The 20,452-nt window shown below is 35.0% G+C and overlaps 1 protein-coding gene across 1 annotated transcript; it reads left to right on the forward strand.

The window, feature by feature from the left end:
- Window positions 1–1,225: 1,225 nt before the first annotated feature.
- LOC149542333 (nascent polypeptide-associated complex subunit alpha-like protein) lies at window positions 1,226–20,030 on the forward strand. Its single transcript, XM_089797304.1, has 4 exons — window positions 1,226–1,349; window positions 18,957–19,050; window positions 19,201–19,328; window positions 19,460–20,030. The coding sequence occupies exons 1-4, from the start codon at window positions 1,287–1,289 to the stop codon at window positions 19,793–19,795; spliced, it is 621 nt and encodes a 206-aa protein (XP_089653430.1). The 5' UTR covers window positions 1,226–1,286; the 3' UTR covers window positions 19,796–20,030.
- Window positions 20,031–20,452: the final 422 nt, after the last annotated feature.

Consider the following 20,452-nt stretch of genomic DNA (forward strand, 5'->3'; position numbering starts at 1 on the left):
AGGATACTAATGCTTTCATTCAATTCAATTGACCTATCAACTCATAGAATTTAAATGATTAAAAGAAACTTCAAATGTTTATATATTTTCTAATTTTTCATTGTTTTATAAATCACATTTTTCATTTATTCTATTGGACTTTACTATTTTTGGAAAATTCAATTTTCTTCAACAAAAATACAAATATTTTCTAACAATTTTATCATGCATTAATTACAACTTTATCTTTTCCACATTTGTAACAAGTTGATTAGATTTTAAAAAAATAAAAATCATTTTATCTTCCACCTCACACAACTTTCTTTGGACAAAAATGAATGTCTAATCAAAATTAATTATCACAATCTAGTTTTCTTACCAAGTTCAAATATAAAGTTAAATATTTTTTATTTCTTATTTTACATATATTTATTATTAGTTTTACATTGATGTTTATTTTTGACAATAGTAAAACGTTATTTCTTTAAGTTTACACTATGTTTTACTAGCTACTATTTTACAACTTTGTTCTAATTTTTTTAATACCATTTTACAAATTGTAAAACTAATAATACCCCTCAAACTTACTAGGTATTTTGATACTTTGAATTAAGTAATTAACATTTTTTTTTTAAAATTAAATATTTCAACTTATAATTGAATCAGTATAAATGAGTAGTTCAATCATATAATATAATTTTTATTGTTATTTATATATTTCTTAAAATAATATAATTATTAATATTTCTAGATTCCCTTCAACTCTCTCTATAATTCTATCTTTACTTGCCCTTATAATATCATTCTCTCTTTTAGCTCTCTCTACATATCCTTCATTTCTATATATAAATCTATATTTTCTTTCTTTTCTAATTATTGGTAGGAACTTTGACGCATTGCGTCTCTTGTTCTAATTCCAAAGCTAAAAATACTTTCAAATTAAATACATAAATAACATTATAACATTATCCCTCAAAGTGTAAAAGCAAATACACCTTATCTAATTTTCACTTAATTTTGTAAAATAAATTTTAATTTTGCTCTAAATTAATTCTTTAGCTTTTATATGCATACCTCTGATTTGTTAGCTTTAGAGCAAGTCGGACTCAATTCTCTATACAAATTATGTTCCTTTTAGGTGCAATCTACAGCAAATCCTAGCTTTTAAACCCTCCATTGCCCTAACAACGGATGCTTACCTGAAGGGAAAGAGGTATTAATTAGAAGATAAAAGAGGCAAGGCATTGGGTCAGAGGAAAGCTTTCACACAAACGTTGCGACTATCGATCAGTGTCTTCGCCTTCACAATGACGGCTCCAACCCAGGAGGAACTCTTAGCTGCTCATCTTGAACAACATAAGATCGAAGAGGTAACACAAGATGCTTCTTTTTTCGCTATTTCTCTTCATTATTTGATCTTGTTCTTGAGATTTCACCTATTAAAGTGGGTAGTTACCACTGGCCGCCTTACTGGACGAGCATTACCATTTGGGTAGTTACCACTGGCCGCCTTACCAGACGAGCATTAGCATTACGACTATTTTGAGGTCTCACTCGTCCGAATGAACTGCGTTCAGGATTACGTTTGTTTATTGTTCAGTTATGACTGCTTTTAGGTTTTCTCTCTGCAACTGTACTTAGTTTGGTTTAAATATTGTAGTGGGCATTATTCATTTGGGACTATTTGGAAATTTTATTTGTTTAAATAAAGGGGTTCTAATTAATATGTGGTCGGTACCATTTGGAAACGAGCTTGTAACGAAGTGGTTAAGAACATATTTGGGGTCTTTACGTCAATATCCTGTTTTTTAAGAACTTCCCATAGATCAAATGAAAAACGATTCAATGTTAAGACTTAGGATGTCGTCCGTTGCCAGGTTGATGTAAGTTACGAGTTTTTGTCATAATTAATAATCTCAACGTTGTTAAATTATTTGAAGTGTGGCATTGGGTTGCTTAAGCTGGCCAGTGGTGAATATTCTTGTTATTTTTAAACTAGAGATCTTTTGGATTTCTGATGTAGTAGATTCCTGGAATGTGAGGGCAATCTTGTATCAATAGATCTTTTGGATTTCTGACGCAGTAGATTCCTGGGATGTGAGGACAATCTTGTATCAATAAAAATATTTTATTCAATTTTTGCAATAGTTTAGTTTCAAATGTTTTATTTTTTTAATAAATCCTAGATAATAGGGCCCAAAATATCTGATAAATCATTTGCTCAAGCCCTAGAGTTCAATCTAACATATGATTTTGACACATGTCAGCTCAGCGGCATCTTCTTGACATAGTTTTTGGGCGAAATTGCTATGCTTCCGACAGAATGGCTGCATATTATAATTTATTAATCATTTGAAATTTATAAAACAGTCAACTTACAATTTTAATTTAATATTAAATAACAAATTAATACCTATTCTGTCTGCTGGGTAGACACTTCCGTTTCTTTTGGCTATTCGTGGTTGTGGCTATTGTATAACACATATTTCAAAATTTTATATTTGCTATTTTTAAAGAGCATCTCTTCAGAAGCGGGTATCCAGGTGACAAGTAGAACTGCAAGTTTTGCTACAGATTTTGGAGCTATGGAGCTGTCATAGTTGACCAATTTGTTTTGCTTGTAGAGGATTTGGCTAATGAGAACATTTATGAAGCATCATCTATTTTATTTATTATTAAAAATAATAAATTTTATGGTGGCCTCCTTTTTATGGTGACCTAAAGAAAAAAGGTCGTCAATTCCAAATTCAAATTACGAAGGAGAATGCACTACAAGGAAATACACTCTTTGGCCCTTAATAGGATAATGTGTATGCAAAATTGAACCAATTGCTTAATAATGTAGATCTAGATGCGATGTGTATAAAATCAGCCCAATTAAGATATGAATCTAGGGTAAAGATATGAAAGGAAATAAAATATAAAAACTCACCTTGAAATATGTAGTAGAAGATTTATTTTAGTTTTGAAAGTTGCGGATCAAAGCCTGTTTCTGAATATCCGATTGTGGATTTCTGAATAAATGACCAAAGGAACAAAACCCATTGTCCAGAAAAGCAATAGGGTCGAGGTTGACTTGGAGGGCCAGATTCTTGTGAGGTTGATGTAGTCCAAGGGCACTGTAGCAAAGTGGAACCAACTTCTCCAAGAAGCTCTCAGGGAGTTATTTCCAAATCCGCATGCAAAATTCTACTATCTTGCTCCCACACATAGAAAATGAAGAGATTTTGTTGTTTGTTGTGTGAGGGCTTGCCTTGGTCAAGCAATAGATTGAGAAATCAACCTTGTAAATGATAAATGTAAATGTAAGTGACTGAAAACAAGATAACTGTTAGGATTCACCTTGCTTAAAACCCTTGTCATTAAGGATTTTGCTTTGTAGTCTATTGTAGATCTTGAATAGGTATAGGAATGTAGGGTATCTCCACAATTTGCAATGAATCTACCATAATCCTGTCATGCTGCCATGGATGTAAGTGTGCATCAATGTAGAAGATAATGAATGCTTAAATGTAGATCTTCTCCCTTGATGGCGAACAATAAGCTAGATCTTGAAGAGCAAATGCTCACAAAGGATCCTTCAATGATTGATAGATATATCCCTTGCTTGAATGCTTAAACTCCTTGAATAGCTTGCTTGTCTTCAAAAGGATATCAATGCTTGAGCTTGAGAGATGAAATTGGATTGCATGTTATGTTATGAAAATGAAGCCTCAAAGCCTCCTTATATATGATTTTTGGGTGGGAAAACACTCCAAACCGATTGGAGAGCAGGATTAAACTAATCAAACCTCGGAGGCTTTTTGGGCTCTGGGCCCCATAATCCCTGGGGTCAAGTCATGTTATGTTATGAAAATGAAGCCTCTAAGCCTCCTTATATATGATTTTTGGATAGAAAAACAATTCAAATTGATTGGAGGGCAGAATTAAACTAATTAAACCCGAGAGGCCTTTTGGGCTCTGAGTCTCGCAATCCTTGGGGTCAAGGTTGACTTGAGTCGACCTTGACTAGTGTAGGTTGACCTGGGTTGACTTGGTCCTAGAGGTGAGGACAAGAGAGCCACAGAGAACTCAAACAGTTGCCAGAAGGAATAGAGAAGAAAGTGGAAGGAAACATGGAAAAGAGAGCATCGAGCACAGGTTCATCCATGGTCTCGGAAAGGCATTATGAAAAGGGTGCTAAAAGGTCTAAAAAGGCAAGTGCATCCATTTAAAGATGGTACAAATATTTATTTGGGGGGTGTCTTTTGTTTCAGATTGCACAATTGTGGAGTGTTTCATTCATCAAATTTACATAAACCTAATTTAAGATTGAACATTTGTACATTCCATGCATGGAAAACATCCTTTGGGTATTTGAATACAAGACTTTATGATGAAAGATTTGGTTATTTACTACTTGAAGTCATCCCATTTGAGATTAGAAATACAATGTTATGTAGGGAAATTTTGGAAGAAGCTTTGCAAACTTTCTTACTGTACAATTGATTTGGGTGCAATTTGTACAAGTTTAATAGCTTTTGGGATTTTTTTGTTTGGTAGTAGAGTTGCTTTCTTTATTCCCTGTTTGTTTGAGGGGTTCGACTAAGCAATGTTTACAAGCAAGATTGATCACTTTTAGATGAATGCATTAATTCAAGGTAAATTTGGACATGTTGATTCAACGACAACAATTGTGAGACATGGAAACCTTGAATGACATCATGCACATAAAAAGCTCTAAGAAGTTTAAAGTAGGCTGTGCGCTGCAAACCAATAGGTTGATGTGATAACATCCTCTCTTGTAGTAACACGTTTCAAGATTCTTTAGGGATTAGCAAATCCTCTTTCTTTATGATTAATGTCAATGTGATTTTTGTCCTCTTACAATTAAAAGTTTGATGAAAAGATGAGTGTATTTCCCTAGTTGAAGATAGTCATACCCATGTGACAAGGAATGTGATAAGAATGATAACACAATGGAACTTTCTTATATTTGGAAATGATGTTGGATGTTCAAGGAACATATCTATATGGTTTGCATATCAAAGGTTGAATGTTTTTGTGTTGCATTGTGTTTGGAGTTGGTTTTCAAGGTTATTAGTGGTCATATGGTTGACAAGGTTCGTTCTTTTCCTTGTGCCATGTTTTAGATGGTCTTGATTGCATTGCATGTGTTAAGTTTTTTTAAGGTCGTACCTTGTTGTATGGGATTCTACATTGAGTACTTTCGTGTTGAAGATGTATTTTGGGCTGATTGGTTATAAGCTACATGTTTTAACTACTTGTTACCTTGTTCCCAACCTTGGAGGAGATGCGCCAACATGTGCAATGTTCAGGGTCTTTTTGGATAGCATGTTATGATGTTTTGGGTCCTCTCTGTCTCATGGGTATGATCAACTTCAATACAATTGTGTTTTGGTGGTCAACTTGTTCGGACCACCTTTTGTCTTTGTTTTGGCTCACCTATTTGATGTTTTGTGATGATTAGGATGACATTTGTACAAAAGATCAATTAAGATAGTAGAAGTGTGTGGTGAGAGTATTGGAGCAAAATTGCCAAGAGGCTACTTACGACAATGTTTAAGAGGTTGCTTAAGGTAGTGTGTCAAGAGCAATTACATTCAAGGGTAATTGTCAAATGTTGTTTTCTTGAAGGCCTATACTTTGTAATTCAATATTTTATGTCTCTTGCCTAGAGGTAGTGTGCCTCAGCCAACAAGTTCTTTTGTATCTTACCCTAAGGATGTTATCCTCAGCGTTTAAGTCCTTCCAAGAGCATTGTGCTTCCTTGGGAAGTGAGCCTTAAAACAAATATTGTAATACTTGTTCATATAATGTGAGTTAACTCTCACCGTGGTTTTTCTCTTATCAAGTTTTCCACATCAATTTGGTGTTTCCCTTGTGGATGTGTGTTCATTACTTCATCCTTCATTGCGGCTGATCAGTTTAAGGTTTTAAGTTTGAATTGAATTGTGCTATAAAGTTTTTAAGATCTGCTCAAGACTATTCACGACCCCCCTTATTTTTTAGGCGTGTTCAACATCTAGTGCCTGTGTACTCACACTAATGTTCCTAGCCATTAAGAGCCATACCCATTTATTTTTTGTTCATGTTTAATATATGTTGATGCAGTCATTGTTATTACTTTATATAATTTACATGATTACATGCTTAGTTTACAATTATATATTTTATTTTTGGTGCAACACTAGTAATGCATTTAGCCACATTAAATATTTACTTGGCTCCACTTGTAAAGTTGTATATTACATTAGTTAAATATTTTATGCATGGGTTGCACATGGGAAAAACATTCAACCTAGCACCAAACATAAGTGTGAGATCAAAGGTTTTGTGTACTTGTGGTTTTGAGACTCATGGTTGTTACCTTATTGGACTTGGTTGTCTTTTTGCAAGTTTGATGTTATAAAAGCAACCACATGTTTAATGGTTGAGGTTGGTTGGTTTACTTGTGGCTTGGTTGTAATTATATTGAGCTTTCTTTTGAAGAGTGCATATGTGATCCATGGTATGAGATGTATGGATACATGCTTGGACACATGGAGGATGCATTGAAGGAGCTTGATGTTTTATAAGTATTCAACTAGACTCTGTAAGTGTACTATATTGTTTTCATGCTAAATAACACATTTAATGTGGGTGCTCTTAGAGGCTGATTTTTTTTTTTTACCTCTTGAGGGGTTTTCTTAGAGTATGTTTTGTGTTTATCATGTGGTATGTTCTTTTCTCTTTGCATATGATTATTCTACAAGCCTCCATGCAACCAATTGTGTAGGAAATTGTTTGATGATGATCAACCTGTGTTATTTTTCAACATATTTTATGTTATATCTTCCCCTTTATTTAGTTCCTTGAATCCCATGGATGCAACCAATTAAAGTGGGGACGTTTATTGGCATTAAAACTGAAAAACAAGATGGATCAAACTTGATCATCAGTAATACACTTATCTCAAAAAATATGATCCATAGAAGTTCAATCCAAAATAGTTGTGGTAAATGGATGGCATGCCATTTGATGCAATTAGGTTTAAGCAGGGTTTTTCCTGTACATATCGCCTATTGGGTGGTGTCTCGCATTTGTATTCTTGTGCTACAACTCAAAGGTTTTGGGATTTTGTCCAAATGAGTTTGAGATTTTGGCTAAAACGAGCTTCTAAATGCAAATGAAATTTTCTTTAAAGGAATCTATTTGTTGTCTTTGTGTGCAGTGATAATTCTGTTGCCACCACGTGCTAGCAATCAACCCCATTCCCAAATATAACCATCTTTAAAAAATTCAAACTGAACGCACAATGAATTTTTCTTTTATGGCACATATTTCCATTAAAAGGTAGATTTGCTGTTTTAACTTAGTGTGCTTCAAATTCTGAATTAGCTATTTGCATGAGCATAGTTTGTGCTAATCAAGGCGTTAGAAAGTAAAGTCCACCAAGATAACTGAGGGTGGGGGGAGGGGTGTGAATCAGTTAAGCAATTAAAACAACTCTCAATATCCTTATTAATTTTGAAACATGTAAACAATATATGCAACAACCATAGAAAGATGATCATACACTAGGTTTGTTAACTAGGGAAACCCTTGATTAGAGGTAAAACCTTGGTGGGGATGATACCCACAAGATGATGTGCTAATATAAACGATCCTTGTGAAAGGATGGACCCTTTTAGGAGTCAATGAAATACATTCAATACATATGAGTCTCTGTTAGGAGACTTTGGATCCGTGTTAGGAGATTCCAACCCTATTAAGAATTGTGCCAACCCTGTTAGGAGTTGAAAGGAAGACAAAATGACCCACTTTCCAAACAACTTCAGTACTATCCTCACTGAATAATACAAATGTACATCAACAACAGTCAACAATAACTTCCTTGCCAAATACAGTTCCTTGTAAGCTCACTGTGTCTTAATTGCACCAATCACTTCTCTGATCCAAAAGATATTCTCATGTAAGTTCTCATAGTACAATATGATTTTACTGATTGCAAAATCTGCGCTGGATACTAATCCACAAGGAAATGATCTTTCCTTTATACCAAGTCCTAAAACAAATTATTCAGTCACCCTTGAGGCTTTCTCAATTTACAATAATAATATAGGACCAACTTAAGATATTACATTATATGTTACATTACAACATTGCATCGTATACACAATTGCAAGTAATTTGTCAGATCACAGTCTTCATAACTTCACACTCGATCATTTGAATGTGCGTGATTAACCACAACATCTTTAACATGTCTTTAACCTCTGTCTAAACTCGCTCAGCTAAAATCCATCTCTATTAGGGGATACAATCCAAACATCGGTACTTGCTTTCTAGAAACGCTGTCTCAAAGATGCCTTCACCAAATCCTTCATAACTCTATCCAGTCTTCATATTTTTGCACACTCTCTTAACTGTGGCATTTAGATATACTCTAGAACATAATCCCATGTGTGCATAAGTTGATCTTCATTCCTCAAAGTGTGCGAGGCCAAACTTTGTTTGCTGCTCTGCCAATCTTCACAGAATAACCAGTATGTTGACATCACTGACAAATTCTGTCATGAATGCAATGCACAACCTCTGTATCATGTTTCCAACACTACTAGGATACTCCCTCATAAGAATATCATCAACATTCATGCTAACACAAGGTTTATGCATATGCTTATCTGTGAGACTATTTAAACTTATTGCAGCCATTGAGAACTTACTCGGAGGCATAATGCACAAGACTGTTCCTCAATATCTTTGGCATTTTTCGCATTTAAACAGTTCTGTGAATAAAGTCCAGATTGGATAGTGGATCTATTTACGTTTTGGATTTTAAGTTAGTTCACAACTTGAAGGTCTATAGTTTACAATTTGAGGGTCTATGTGTTGATTTTCCAGTATGCTTTGGTTAAGGTAGTCTTGGCAGCATAGTTGCTAGGAGATTGGTACTGGTACTGATATGGGAGGTAGGTACTGATGTAGGAACTTTTAGTGGCCTTTTGAGATTGCAGTAATTTCTTTAGATGTTCTCAAGTTGCATGTTTGTAAATTAGAGAGTTTTGAGATTTTATTAGTTTTCTGAGATGTTCTTGAGTTGCATGTAAGTAGATTTGAAAGTTTTTAGGTTTTAGTGATTCCTTGAAATGTTCTTGTTAGAATCTTGGGGAGATTGTTGAAAAGGGGGAGATCATTGAGTGGTTGGCACTTGGATTGATTGCTTATGTGTTGCATTCATGACTTGGTTTGTCATTGATATCAACATATATGTATTCTAGTATTGACAGACATAGTTTCAGTACATTGCAAATGCAGATTTGATCAGCGAGGTTTGGGTATGAAGAGTTAGGCTACGAGGCCTGACATTAGTGTTCATGGATGTGTTCATATGCTACATCTGTGTTGACTCATGTTAGTATGAAGAATTGGATGAGTTACAGTTGATTTATTGAAGACTGGTTATAGACCAGTGTGCAGGAAACAATTTATTGGTAATTCAGTTGTATCTGTTAAGTGAGGAGGAATGAAGGTAAGCGAGTTTAGATAGTGGTTGAAGAGATGTTCGTGATGCTATGCTCTTGGTAATAGATGCTGAAGATTATATTGTGAAGGTCACTGAAGTGTAACGTGTGATATGTTCACTGGCAATCAACTCTTGTGATGGGATTTATTTTGGATGTTGTAAAGTGTATTGTAGTGTGTGGTACCTTATTGTAATATCTTATTGATGTCCTATATTACTCATTGTATATTGGGAAAGCCCTTATAGGCCGACTCAACTAATTATTAGGATAAGATATAAAGGAAAGGTTGTTTGCTTGGCTTTAAGTGTGAATGTGGCTTTTGTGATTATGTAATTGATGTTCAGATGCCGTGGATGCGAATTTGATCAAAGCAGAGCAACAAACGACATTGAGATTGGCTTGAGAACTTAAAAGGAATTGTATTGGCAAAGAAGTTGTTGTATTGGTCAATTCACTATTGGGATATGTTATCCTAGATATCTATTTTGTGAAACAGTTTTGAAGCAATTTGGACAATGAGTTCATTTATTTTCCTTGTACTCCTACTAGGGTTATAATCTTTTGATAGCGATTCAAAGTCTTGTAACATGGACTCATGTATTGATTGTATGTAATTGGCTCCTACTAGGGTCATATCCTCTTACAAGGAACGTTTATACTAGTACATTATTTTGTGGGTGGCATCCCCTCTAGGATTTTCCCTTTGATCTAGGTTTTCCCTAGATAACAAATCATTGTGTATGTTCTATCTCTTGGCATTGATCACTTTATTGGTTATTGAAGTTGGATTTGATAAGTTAAGTTTAAGTTGGATTTAGCATATTGATTTCCCCTCCCTCTCAGTTGTATTGGTGGACTTTACTTTCTAACAATTCTCAAGTGTTATGTAATTAGTTTTGTATTAAGGTAAATTTTTGAGGAGATATAAGGTTTCTTATTTCTAGTTGTGGGAAGGTTTGAGAGCAGAATTATGAAAATAAAATGTTGATCTCATTTCTTGAGTTTTCTTTTATTGTTCCTTGATTCTAAATTTCAATGGTGAGTTGGGCTGCATAATTTGGTGATAGAACACAAAGATGTTTGGGAGAGGAAGAGGAAGAGGTTTTGTCCAAATCCATAGGGATATGCAAAATTTATAGCAGCAACAAAACATGCAAATATGATAGCAAATCAGAGAATAAGGGGAAACAAGTGAAAGAGGTGAAGATCAATGTGCTGGTTATGAAGAGGGAGAATAGTTAGGAGTAGTTGACTTTTGAAGAAGGCATGCTTAAAGCATTAGAATGAAGAAATGAAAATGGTAGAGAATCAAAATTGAGGTTACTGATTATGCATGGTCTCAAGCCAGAGTATTTGATAGATCAGTTGCTATTATCGACAAGTTTTTTGAGTGGAAGTGCATAACAGAAAAAAAAAGGTTAAAATTTGCATGCATCAAGTTAAAGGGTCATTCAATGATTTGGTGGGGCTCATTTACAAAAAGAATGGAAAAGAAGTTGAGAGAAATTTTGCCAATGGATTATGCACATATCTTTTTTTGTAGATTTTAAAACTTGAAACAAAATCTATATATTGTAGAATTTTATACAAATGGGTTTTAGAAATTGTCTGTTTGTGTGGAGCACCAGGGAACTAATGAGCAGATGGCTGCAAGGTCTTTGTACAATCTAAGATTTTCTATCCAAGATGAATGGAGCATGAATGGGGTTGACATGATTGAAGAAGTATACCAATTAGCTTTCAAGGCAGAAGAAAAGCATAATAGATAATATTTCCAAAGTAATACTGGTGCAAAATCTCTATTGTAGGGTGATTTCAATTATGGTAGGGGAGACTCACTTCAAGGAGTAGACATATTAGATGACACTCAACAAGAATTTTAAAAGGAACAAAGAGAGCGAGAGTTTAAGAGAGGTAAAGGACATAGTGGTGGTAGAGGATGCGAAAACCCACAAAGAACTTTACTTTTCTTTAGTTGTGGTGAAGAGGGTCATAGAACATTATGAATGCCCAAACTACCACATGCCAAAACAAGGACAGGGAGAACAGTCTAGAATGAACTTAGTTCAAGCCAAAGATGATGAAAGGGTAGACCTTGAGGTTCCACCTGACGTGGGAGAGAGCCTCATGATGAGAAGGACAATGGTGATTCCAAAAGAAAAGCAAATGTAGAAGAAGGGATGTGATGATTCTTAGCTTCCAACAATTCTTGAACCAGATGCACCTCAGGAGGAAAGCAATGCCAAGTTCTTACTGATGGCGGCAGTTGTGGAAATATGCCTTCTAGAGAAATGGTAGATAAATTGAAATTGCTTTGTGAAAAACACTCCCACCCTTATTATATTGTATTTCATTGTTTAAAAAGGGGATTGATGTCATTATTGATAAGAGATGCTAATCAAGTTCAACACAGGAAATTTTTGTAATGATAAAGTATGGTCTAATGTCATTCCAATGGATGCATGTCAAGTTTTGTATTGGAGAGAGCATAGCAGTATGATAGGAAGGCAACGCATGATAGAGAGAAGAATAAACACACTTTTCAGAATTATGGTTCTTTAGGGGACGTTTGTTAAATTCTTTGCCAAAATGTGATGTTCCAGATTTTCCATTCTGGAATTTGATATTCCCGATTTGCTATACTGGTTTGATATTCTGGATTTGCTATTCCCAATTCTGTTCAGTTCTACAAATCTAAAATTAGAATTCGAGTTGAAATCAAAATTTGAATTTTTATCTGGTTGCTTGGTAGCATCTCTCATGGATAAAAGCAAGAGAAGAGCTGTAGCTGTGCCAGTGCACAGGCCTCCGCTGTGCTGTACAAGGCAAAAATAAAAAGATCTCTTAGGGCCGCATTAAAATGAAGGAGAACTGCTGTTACAGGCAGAGAAGACAACCTTTGACCACCGTGGATTCATTAAATTATGGAGTAGTTTCATTAAACAAGTTGGTCATAAATACAAATTATGGTATGTGAGGAAAATTACAGAGATAGACTGATAAAAAAATCAGATTTTTCTTGCCCCAAAACTAAGCATCTTCTGTGCTGAAACATGGAATTTTTATTTGATTTCTGTATATTGTTTTTGGTAAACATTTAACTGCAGTAATTTCCTTTTTTGCTTTATTGTTTATTTTCTTGCTGCTGCTCTTTGGTTTCTACACTTCAGCACTTGAATACAAATTCATTGCTGCTGTTGAAGATGAATTCTTGACAGACAAAATCCCTTCACAAACCCTGGCCAATTCCAGAAAAGTCAGAAGCTTAATCAGTTCATCAGGGTTTGAATTATTCTTCTCTTCCATGTCCATTTTGCCAGGGTTCAAATCTCTCAGCTCGTTCACGTCCATTTCCACTCATCAAAGCGAAAATAAAAAGACCCCTGTAGACCCGAATAATGGAAGCAAAGAAGGTGTTCGTGTTTTGCAAAGCAGTGTGAGCAGTAAACCAAATTGGAATTAGAATGGAAATTTGATCAATTCTACCTATTTAGATGGAAGATCAAATTCTGACTTTGGGGGTAAATGGAGATACCAAATTCTATTTTTCCTGAATTCTAATTCTGATATTGTGTGCCCAAGCATTGGATTGGAAACTTTCAAGACATACAAATGCCAATTCCTATTCAATTCCGGCAAGAAAACGGGCCCTAAATGATTAATTACATCTTAAGGCTGAAGGAAGAGTTTAAAAGTATGTTGTATCCAAGGGAACCTCTCAACAATATGAAAGCAATAAGTTATTGTTAAGTATTGGCGATGTAGAGAGAAGCAAGTGAAGAGATGTATGTTGTGAGTTGAAGCAGTCGTATACCCTTTGGAGGATATTAAGGTTTTATAAAATAAAAGTGCAAATGAGAATGAGGACGAGGATGTGTTGAACAGGTTGAATAATTGAGAGGGGGTGAGTTTATTCTTCCCACAAACTAAAAAACTTTTCCAACTGTTGGTTAACACTTATCATACATCCATTGCAACTTAAGATCTTTCAGTTAAAGCACAACAATTACCATCAAAGCACAGGGACACTGACACAATGAACACTAGATTTGACATGGAAAACCCATCTGGAAAAAATCATAGAGAAGCTAATTCTCATGAAATGATAACAACACCAATTAGTTGATTTTGTACTACAAGGCTAATTGCTTGAATAAGGGGTTCTGCCAGTAGGCTAAGTGCCCAAGTAGCTAAGCCCCAAAATATAACAAGGCTTCGATACAATAAGACACACTGCCAACATAATAAGGCTCACTGCCATTAGAACGAAAATGGAACCGAAACGAAGTATAATGTCAAGCCTCTGTAATTGTAGTTGAGAATTAATTGTACCCTCCTCGATCAACTATCTGAGTAAGTTTGCATTTCCATCACAGTGATCACATGCACGATTGAGACTCTCACAGATGATCCGATACAGCTCGAAATGATTAATATATATACCAAACTCCTGCCATAAACCTATCAGCCAAAACAGTTTTAAGATGGGACACACAACCTAGAGCCTTACAATGATCCTCAAGCATACCAACATGCTACCTTGAACTTCGGTGCCAATGGATATGATCAGCACGCTAGGCAAAAGTTCTGAGACTGAAATCATCAACGTGCTTTGCAAAGGATCAACCCGAAATATAAATGCCATGCAATCACCAAAATGGTCCAAGCAACCACCCGGGCATGAAATGGTAATACAATACTGCTCAGCCAATGGTCACAAGCAACACATGAAACACATGCTATCACTTAGAAAGATAATCAGTTCATAACCAACCAATACACCTCAATTGCTGGACACCTGTTTGTTCACAGCCACCCATGCACCACCGAAATTCTAGAGGTTGAGATAAGGGTGTTGACTCTAATGACAACTATGTTGACATCAGTGACAACCAAATGATAACCATCAACCTCACATTCCAATATGATGTTGCGCCAAGAGGAGAAATATGTAAGAGATTATTTTTTCTAAATTTCTTCAAGATAAAAGGCATATAGAGTAGCAAGTTTGAGAAAGAAGTGAATTGGAAATTATGGGCCACAAGAAAAACAAAGGAAATGATTGCACAAATTTGGACAAGAAGACAATTAACACTTTGCAAGGTCAATCAAAACATATCTGGTACAATGGGAGGGATTAGCACCAATTGATAACACATGGATTATATAATGGGAATTGTAGAAGCTCGACCAAGACAAGTGGCATGAGTTTAAGGACAGGCAGGAGCTGTTTTTCAACTAGCAGATAATGATATAGGAACTTCTTGTGACTTTTTGAGATTTTATTGATTTCTCGAGATTTTAGTATTTTCTTTAGATGTTTAGAAGTTTTATGTAAGTAAATTCGAAAGATTGATATTTATTATTATTTTGAGATATAAGGTAGTTTTAAATTGGAGGAGTTCATATAAAATATAAGGAAAATGTAAAATATATAGGGAAGTTTTCATATGAAACATGGATAAAGCACACACGCGCGCACACACACACACACACATATATATATAGGGAAGTTTTCATATGAAAGTATGGCTAAAACATGCATATATGCATTATATTCATATGAAACATGGATAAAGCATATATATATATATAATAGAACCTTAACATATAACATCTGTGTTCAATTGATGCCTTTGTTTGACCACCAATATTGATGGTATTTTCTAGTCTGTTTTAGTGGTTGCCATTGATGTTCATTTGCAGTCCAAGCATGTGAATTTGAAGGATTATGAGTGGTTTCCAGCCTGAAAAGTTTGATCTAGTCCAAGTCCTACCTCTTGCAGCTTGCCATGATTTGCTGAGCACAATCCCTTGCATATTTTTGCCCCTTTGTTGCTATTTGGTGGTGCTTGTGGTGTATGTGGCTGCCAGTTAATGTTCAGAGGTATTTTGATGTTTTGAAAAGGTTTTTTGATGAATTTTGTAGTGACTCACAAATGGTTAAATATCAGCCCTGCTATTGTGTTTGAGCTTTGCACAGTGGTTTATAGACTTCACATTGATCATTTGAGCACTTTGCAAGTAGTTAATTGTTTCTTTCTGATTGGAGGATATTTTGACAGTATTTTGTGACTATTATGACCTACAACTGCTGCTTTACACACAACCAGGTTCTGGGTGTTTGTGGAATTGATTACATGCTGTTCATATTTTTGAGTGCAACCTGTTTACCCATCATATTAGCGAACAGTTCAATTTTGCAGACTTGCAACTAGTTTTTTACACACTACCAAGTTCTAAGTGTTTGTGAAATTTGTTACCAGGTGGTTGTTTGATATTTTAGATTTCTAATTGCTTTTGGCAGTGATTTATGTTGTGCTTGCTGCCTAGATTTGTTGCAGCACCTATCTTAGTGTTTTCTAAACTTGTACTTAGAACCAACATATGTAGTTTATTGTGTATGAAATCTATCAAACACTTGCTATTGCTGAGTTGTGGGGGCCCACAAATCAAAATGTTTTAAAAGCATTTGAGGCTTTCTTTTTTAATGTGCTGGGGAAAGGAGGACGATTGTTCGTCCCTGGGATAGGGGACATCACAGATGTCCCCAGCTGTTCTGGGGATGGGTGGACTCCACCTTCGAGAAGTGCTATCGTCCCCATGTTTCCAAGATGTTTCCTACTATTTTCCAGATTTTGGAATCCATCAGCTTGTCCCTGGGATGTTCTGGAGTTGGGGACAAAGTTTCCTTGGTATTTATCACTATAGTTGTCTCATTGTGTAGAATTAAGGCACATGCTAACATTCTGTTTAATCCTACCTCTCACCTTTATAAGCAAGGTCTCTCATGTGCATTTTCAATCAACTCTTGCTGCAGTAACCAACAAACTATTATTGCCATTTGCTCTCTTGTGAAAGCTATGTTGGTCCTGCAGGGTTTGTGTGGTTGTGGAGGAGTCACCAGTGGAATCCTAAATGGTATCAATGCTCTAGATCTGAAGACTCCTTGTTTTGAAGGTGAGTTTATTTTCCTTATAGTTTTCATCTTTTCTTGTTTTTTTCTGTTTACAATTCTTTGTTATCTTTTGTTTCCTTCTGTCTTTCTTTTTTTAAAGTATAATTTCATGTTTTCTTCTCTTGTTTAATATTATTTTATTATTTTAATTCTGTTCTTTCATTTTCTTCTCTCCTTTATCCTTGTTCTATGGTTTTAGTTGTTTATTTTTCAATTTTTGCCTTTCATTTATTTTTTAGTTTCCTCTTCTTTTCTTTGCATTGAATTTTTATGCTTTCTTTTTCTCCAGTCTTAATTTCCTTGTTTTCTTGTTTCATTTCTTAAGTGTGTTAGTGTCTTGTTTTTATGTTATGAATCTCATTTTTTGTTAGTTTATATTATCTTTTGATGTGCCTATCAACTACCTTTCTCTTTTACTGAAATAGTTTTTTATTTCTTTTTCCCATTCTGCAGCCTCTATAAAGCTACTCTGTATCAGATTTTTCTCTCACATTCCTCTTGCCCTCATGATGAATCGAAACATTGCCTAAAAAACACTCGACACATTTCCTGAAATGATTTTACTACATTTAATGAACTCTGGGGAGACTATACCCGCAATTCTTGTAAAATTTCAAAATAGTCATTTTTTGCTGAACAAAGGGTAAAATTGTTCTATTGCGAGGGGTAATATTCTGTCCTATTGTATTCTCTGATTTTATCACGGATTTGCCAAAAGTTGTGTCCAACTCCATACAACTACCATGAGTGAAAATCAGAGATGAGGGTTTTTTTTGGCTGTAATTGAAGGTGGCAAAGAAACACATTTGATACAGATCCAGAATCCCAAGGTACTGAGGAGTCATTAATCAAGTACAATAATACCTACCTGCCATTTTTTAGACTCCAATATACATTTTATGTCATGTGAGCATCTTGTGCATTTATATGCCAATTTTATTGCTCTGAACACGTCTTCTTAAGCTTTTAGCCCAGAGTAAGCATTTTGAATTCAGTTATATGACTAAGCCATGCAACTATCATATTCAAGAGAGATTTTAGTTGAAGTTACACTACTAAGAAATGAAACCATGGAAAGGCGCAGGGTATGGTGTATAACAAGAGGATAACTATATAATGTGAAACTGTTTGTTAGACAGTCTGGTAAGGTGAGACAAAAATGTCTATCTTATCGAATTCGCTAGAAATACACCATTTTCAGATACAAGTCATCCCAGAATCAGGTAAGGATTTAATTAAGTGTGGGGTTAGGCAGGGTTTGGCTTTCAAGCCTTGGGTGAAATTTGAGGCAATTTATTCGACTTTTTGACTTTCAAATCCTAAATGAGTCAATGCAAAGCATGCAGAAGCCCAGCTGCATTGAGAAAATCAGGAAGGCAGAGAACAGGATGTATGTGTTGCTCACTGCATACAAAATGACTGCAAACTGGTTGGAGATGGACAAGTGCCATCATGAAGATAATACTAAACATCTCAATCAAACCTTCAGGCTTCTTCCAGGAAATATGCATCATAGACTCTAACTGGTAGTTTCAATCAAAAGGAAGCAGAAGCAATTTTTATAAACAACAAACACTATATGCTCAAGAAAAAGATACAAACAATTACTCTAAAAACTAAAGAAATCCATTTTCATAACCATCAAAGCAAGACAATATGTAGATAGAAGAAATTTCTCAGAGCATATTATTAAGATATATAATGGGGACAGGCATATATGCAGGTAAATTTACTGCAGACCGTTTGAGAAATTTGATTAGAAATGCTCCACTGTCAGTACTGTTCCACGAAGAAAGCAAGCCTGGCAAATAATTAAACAGAAGCAAGTATAATGTTTTTCTCTTTTGTTTTCGACCCAACGAACTGGTAAAGGTTGTGGCAAATAATTAAAAAGCTATCGGACACAAGCGTAATGTTTATTTTGTCTTTTGTTTTTGACTCAATGAATTGGTAAAGGTTGCATGATATGTGGTATAAGTTATTAAAAAGAAAATATCAATTATACTATTGTGTTTAACATTGTATAACTATATACCATATTGTGGCATAGTTGTTATGAGTTTTATACTCAAGTCTACTATTGTATGTACTCAATAATGGCATTCTAATTATCAGTATTTGTTATTGCATTGCATGTATAGAGTTTATGAAATAGTTATGGTAGTAAGATTTTGAATCTTCATAGTGTTGATGGTCGAGTCTGTGGCCTCTATTTATTTGAGGCTCTAATGGTCTCTATTATTCATTTTGACGAGCATATCCTTGAGCTATTAAACGCAGCCTACATTTTTCTGTACAGTAATTTAAAAATAGAAAACCTAGAAGATTTTTTTGATGACCTTTGTGATGGTAACTGTTTTCTGTTGTACTGATTATGTGGTTTTCACCCTTTTAATGAAACATATGCAGAAAAAATCGAATTCATCTTTGACATTAGTCTCAAATTTAGTGTTCTGTACACTCATTTCTTTACCAAGTTTTTCAGTGGAAAATTATCTTTCATTTTGTAGTCAGATGAAGCTATTGTAGAAGATGATAGAGAGGATGATGATGATGAAGATGATGATGACGACGACGATGATAAAGATGAAGATGATGCTCAAGGTAATGTTTTAATTATTTTCTGTTTTCTTGTAACTATTTTTTTATGTAGTCTCTGTTGAAGTCTTTCCTAGTCCTTACATTTTTATTTATTTTCAATGCTTTCTTCTATTTATTAAGTTTGTCATTATTAAATCCCTAACCACCCCTCAGGAGAGCAAGGTGCTGATGGAAAATCAAAGCAAAGTAGGAGTGAGAAGAAGAGTCGGAAAGCAATGCTCAAGCTTGGAATGAAGCCAATCACTGGCGTCACTAGGGTTACCGTAAAGAAAAGCAGAAATGTTGGTTTTAATTCCATTTCTTGTTTTAAGTGGATGGTCACTATGTATCAAAAGAATATTTCAAGGTTTCTCACCGTACAAAAGTTTCTTTTCAAGAAATCCTTAATTTCTTTTCTGGCCCGACTTTGCAGATCTTGTTTGTCATCTCAAAGCCTGACGTTTTCAAAAGTCCTGCATCAGATACATACATAATCTTTGGCGAGGCTAAGATTGAGGATCTGAGTTCACAGCTGCAGACACAGGCAGCTGAGCAATTTAAAGCTCCTGATTTAAGCCATGTATTGGCTAAACCAGAATCATCTACTGCTGCCCAGGAGGAAGAGGAAGATGTTGATGAAACTGGTGTTGAGCCAAAGGATATTGAATTAGTTATGACTCAGGCTGGAGTCTCAAGACCTAAGGCTGTTAAAGCATTGAAGGCCGCTGATGGAGATATTGTCAGTGCAATTATGGACCTTACAACATAGAGTCAACATTAGTGATATATTTATAGAAGACTGGAATGAGCGATAACTTTTCATAAGCAATTCATAAGCTCAGTACTCTCTGTTGTAATTTTTCCTGTCTATTCAAGCAAAGTTATTCAATCTGACTTCCTGTTTTGGTTTTAGAAGCTTCATCATGCTCTAGAATACAATTAACTTGAGCTTGCTGGATTATTTTTGACAATGTATGATAAAAATTAAGAGTATTTTTCCACAAGCTCCTTTATGTAATGTATGATTGTTGATGATGCATGTTTTGAGGTTGACGAGTCATTTTCTGTGGAAAGTAGTATGCCAAAGATTTCTCAGTTTTTGCCTGAACAAATATACGGATTATAGTATACTAAATTTGCCTCAAGTGTCCATAATATATATACAACAGTATGTGTGATTGGTTTCGTTTTTTATCTTACAGTAACTTCCTAGTAAGCCTTTGTTCATCTATAAATAAATTGTGAGTAATCCTGCTTTGCAGTTTTATCTTGTTTTTGGTAAACAATGCACATAGCTTGTGACTTTTCTTTTTGTTAAAGATAGTCTTAGATTCTTTACCCCGTGGGTTTCAATGCCATGGTGGTGGAATCCATTTTCTTAAAGCAATTGGGAATTGAAGGAGGCCCCAGCTGCATCCAGCAGGAA

Source organism: Cupressus sempervirens, chromosome 8, assembly GCF_028749045.1.
Source record: "Cupressus sempervirens isolate cs-2001-9-10 chromosome 8, ASM2874904v1, whole genome shotgun sequence".
NCBI classification, from domain to species: domain Eukaryota; kingdom Viridiplantae; phylum Streptophyta; class Pinopsida; order Cupressales; family Cupressaceae; genus Cupressus; species Cupressus sempervirens.

Bases quoted from the DNA above. Each gene is read 5' to 3' on its own strand.
- LOC149542333 (XM_089797304.1), top strand. From the start codon at position 1,287: ATGACGGCTCCAACCCAGGAGGAACTCTTAGCTGCTCATCTTGAACAA. The intron at 1,350-18,956 runs GTAACACAAGAT...TTCATTTTGTAG, and splicing joins AACAACATAAGATCGAAGAG to TCAGATGAAGCTATTGTAGA. The intron at 19,329-19,459 runs GTTGGTTTTAAT...CCGACTTTGCAG, and splicing joins CCGTAAAGAAAAGCAGAAAT to ATCTTGTTTGTCATCTCAAA.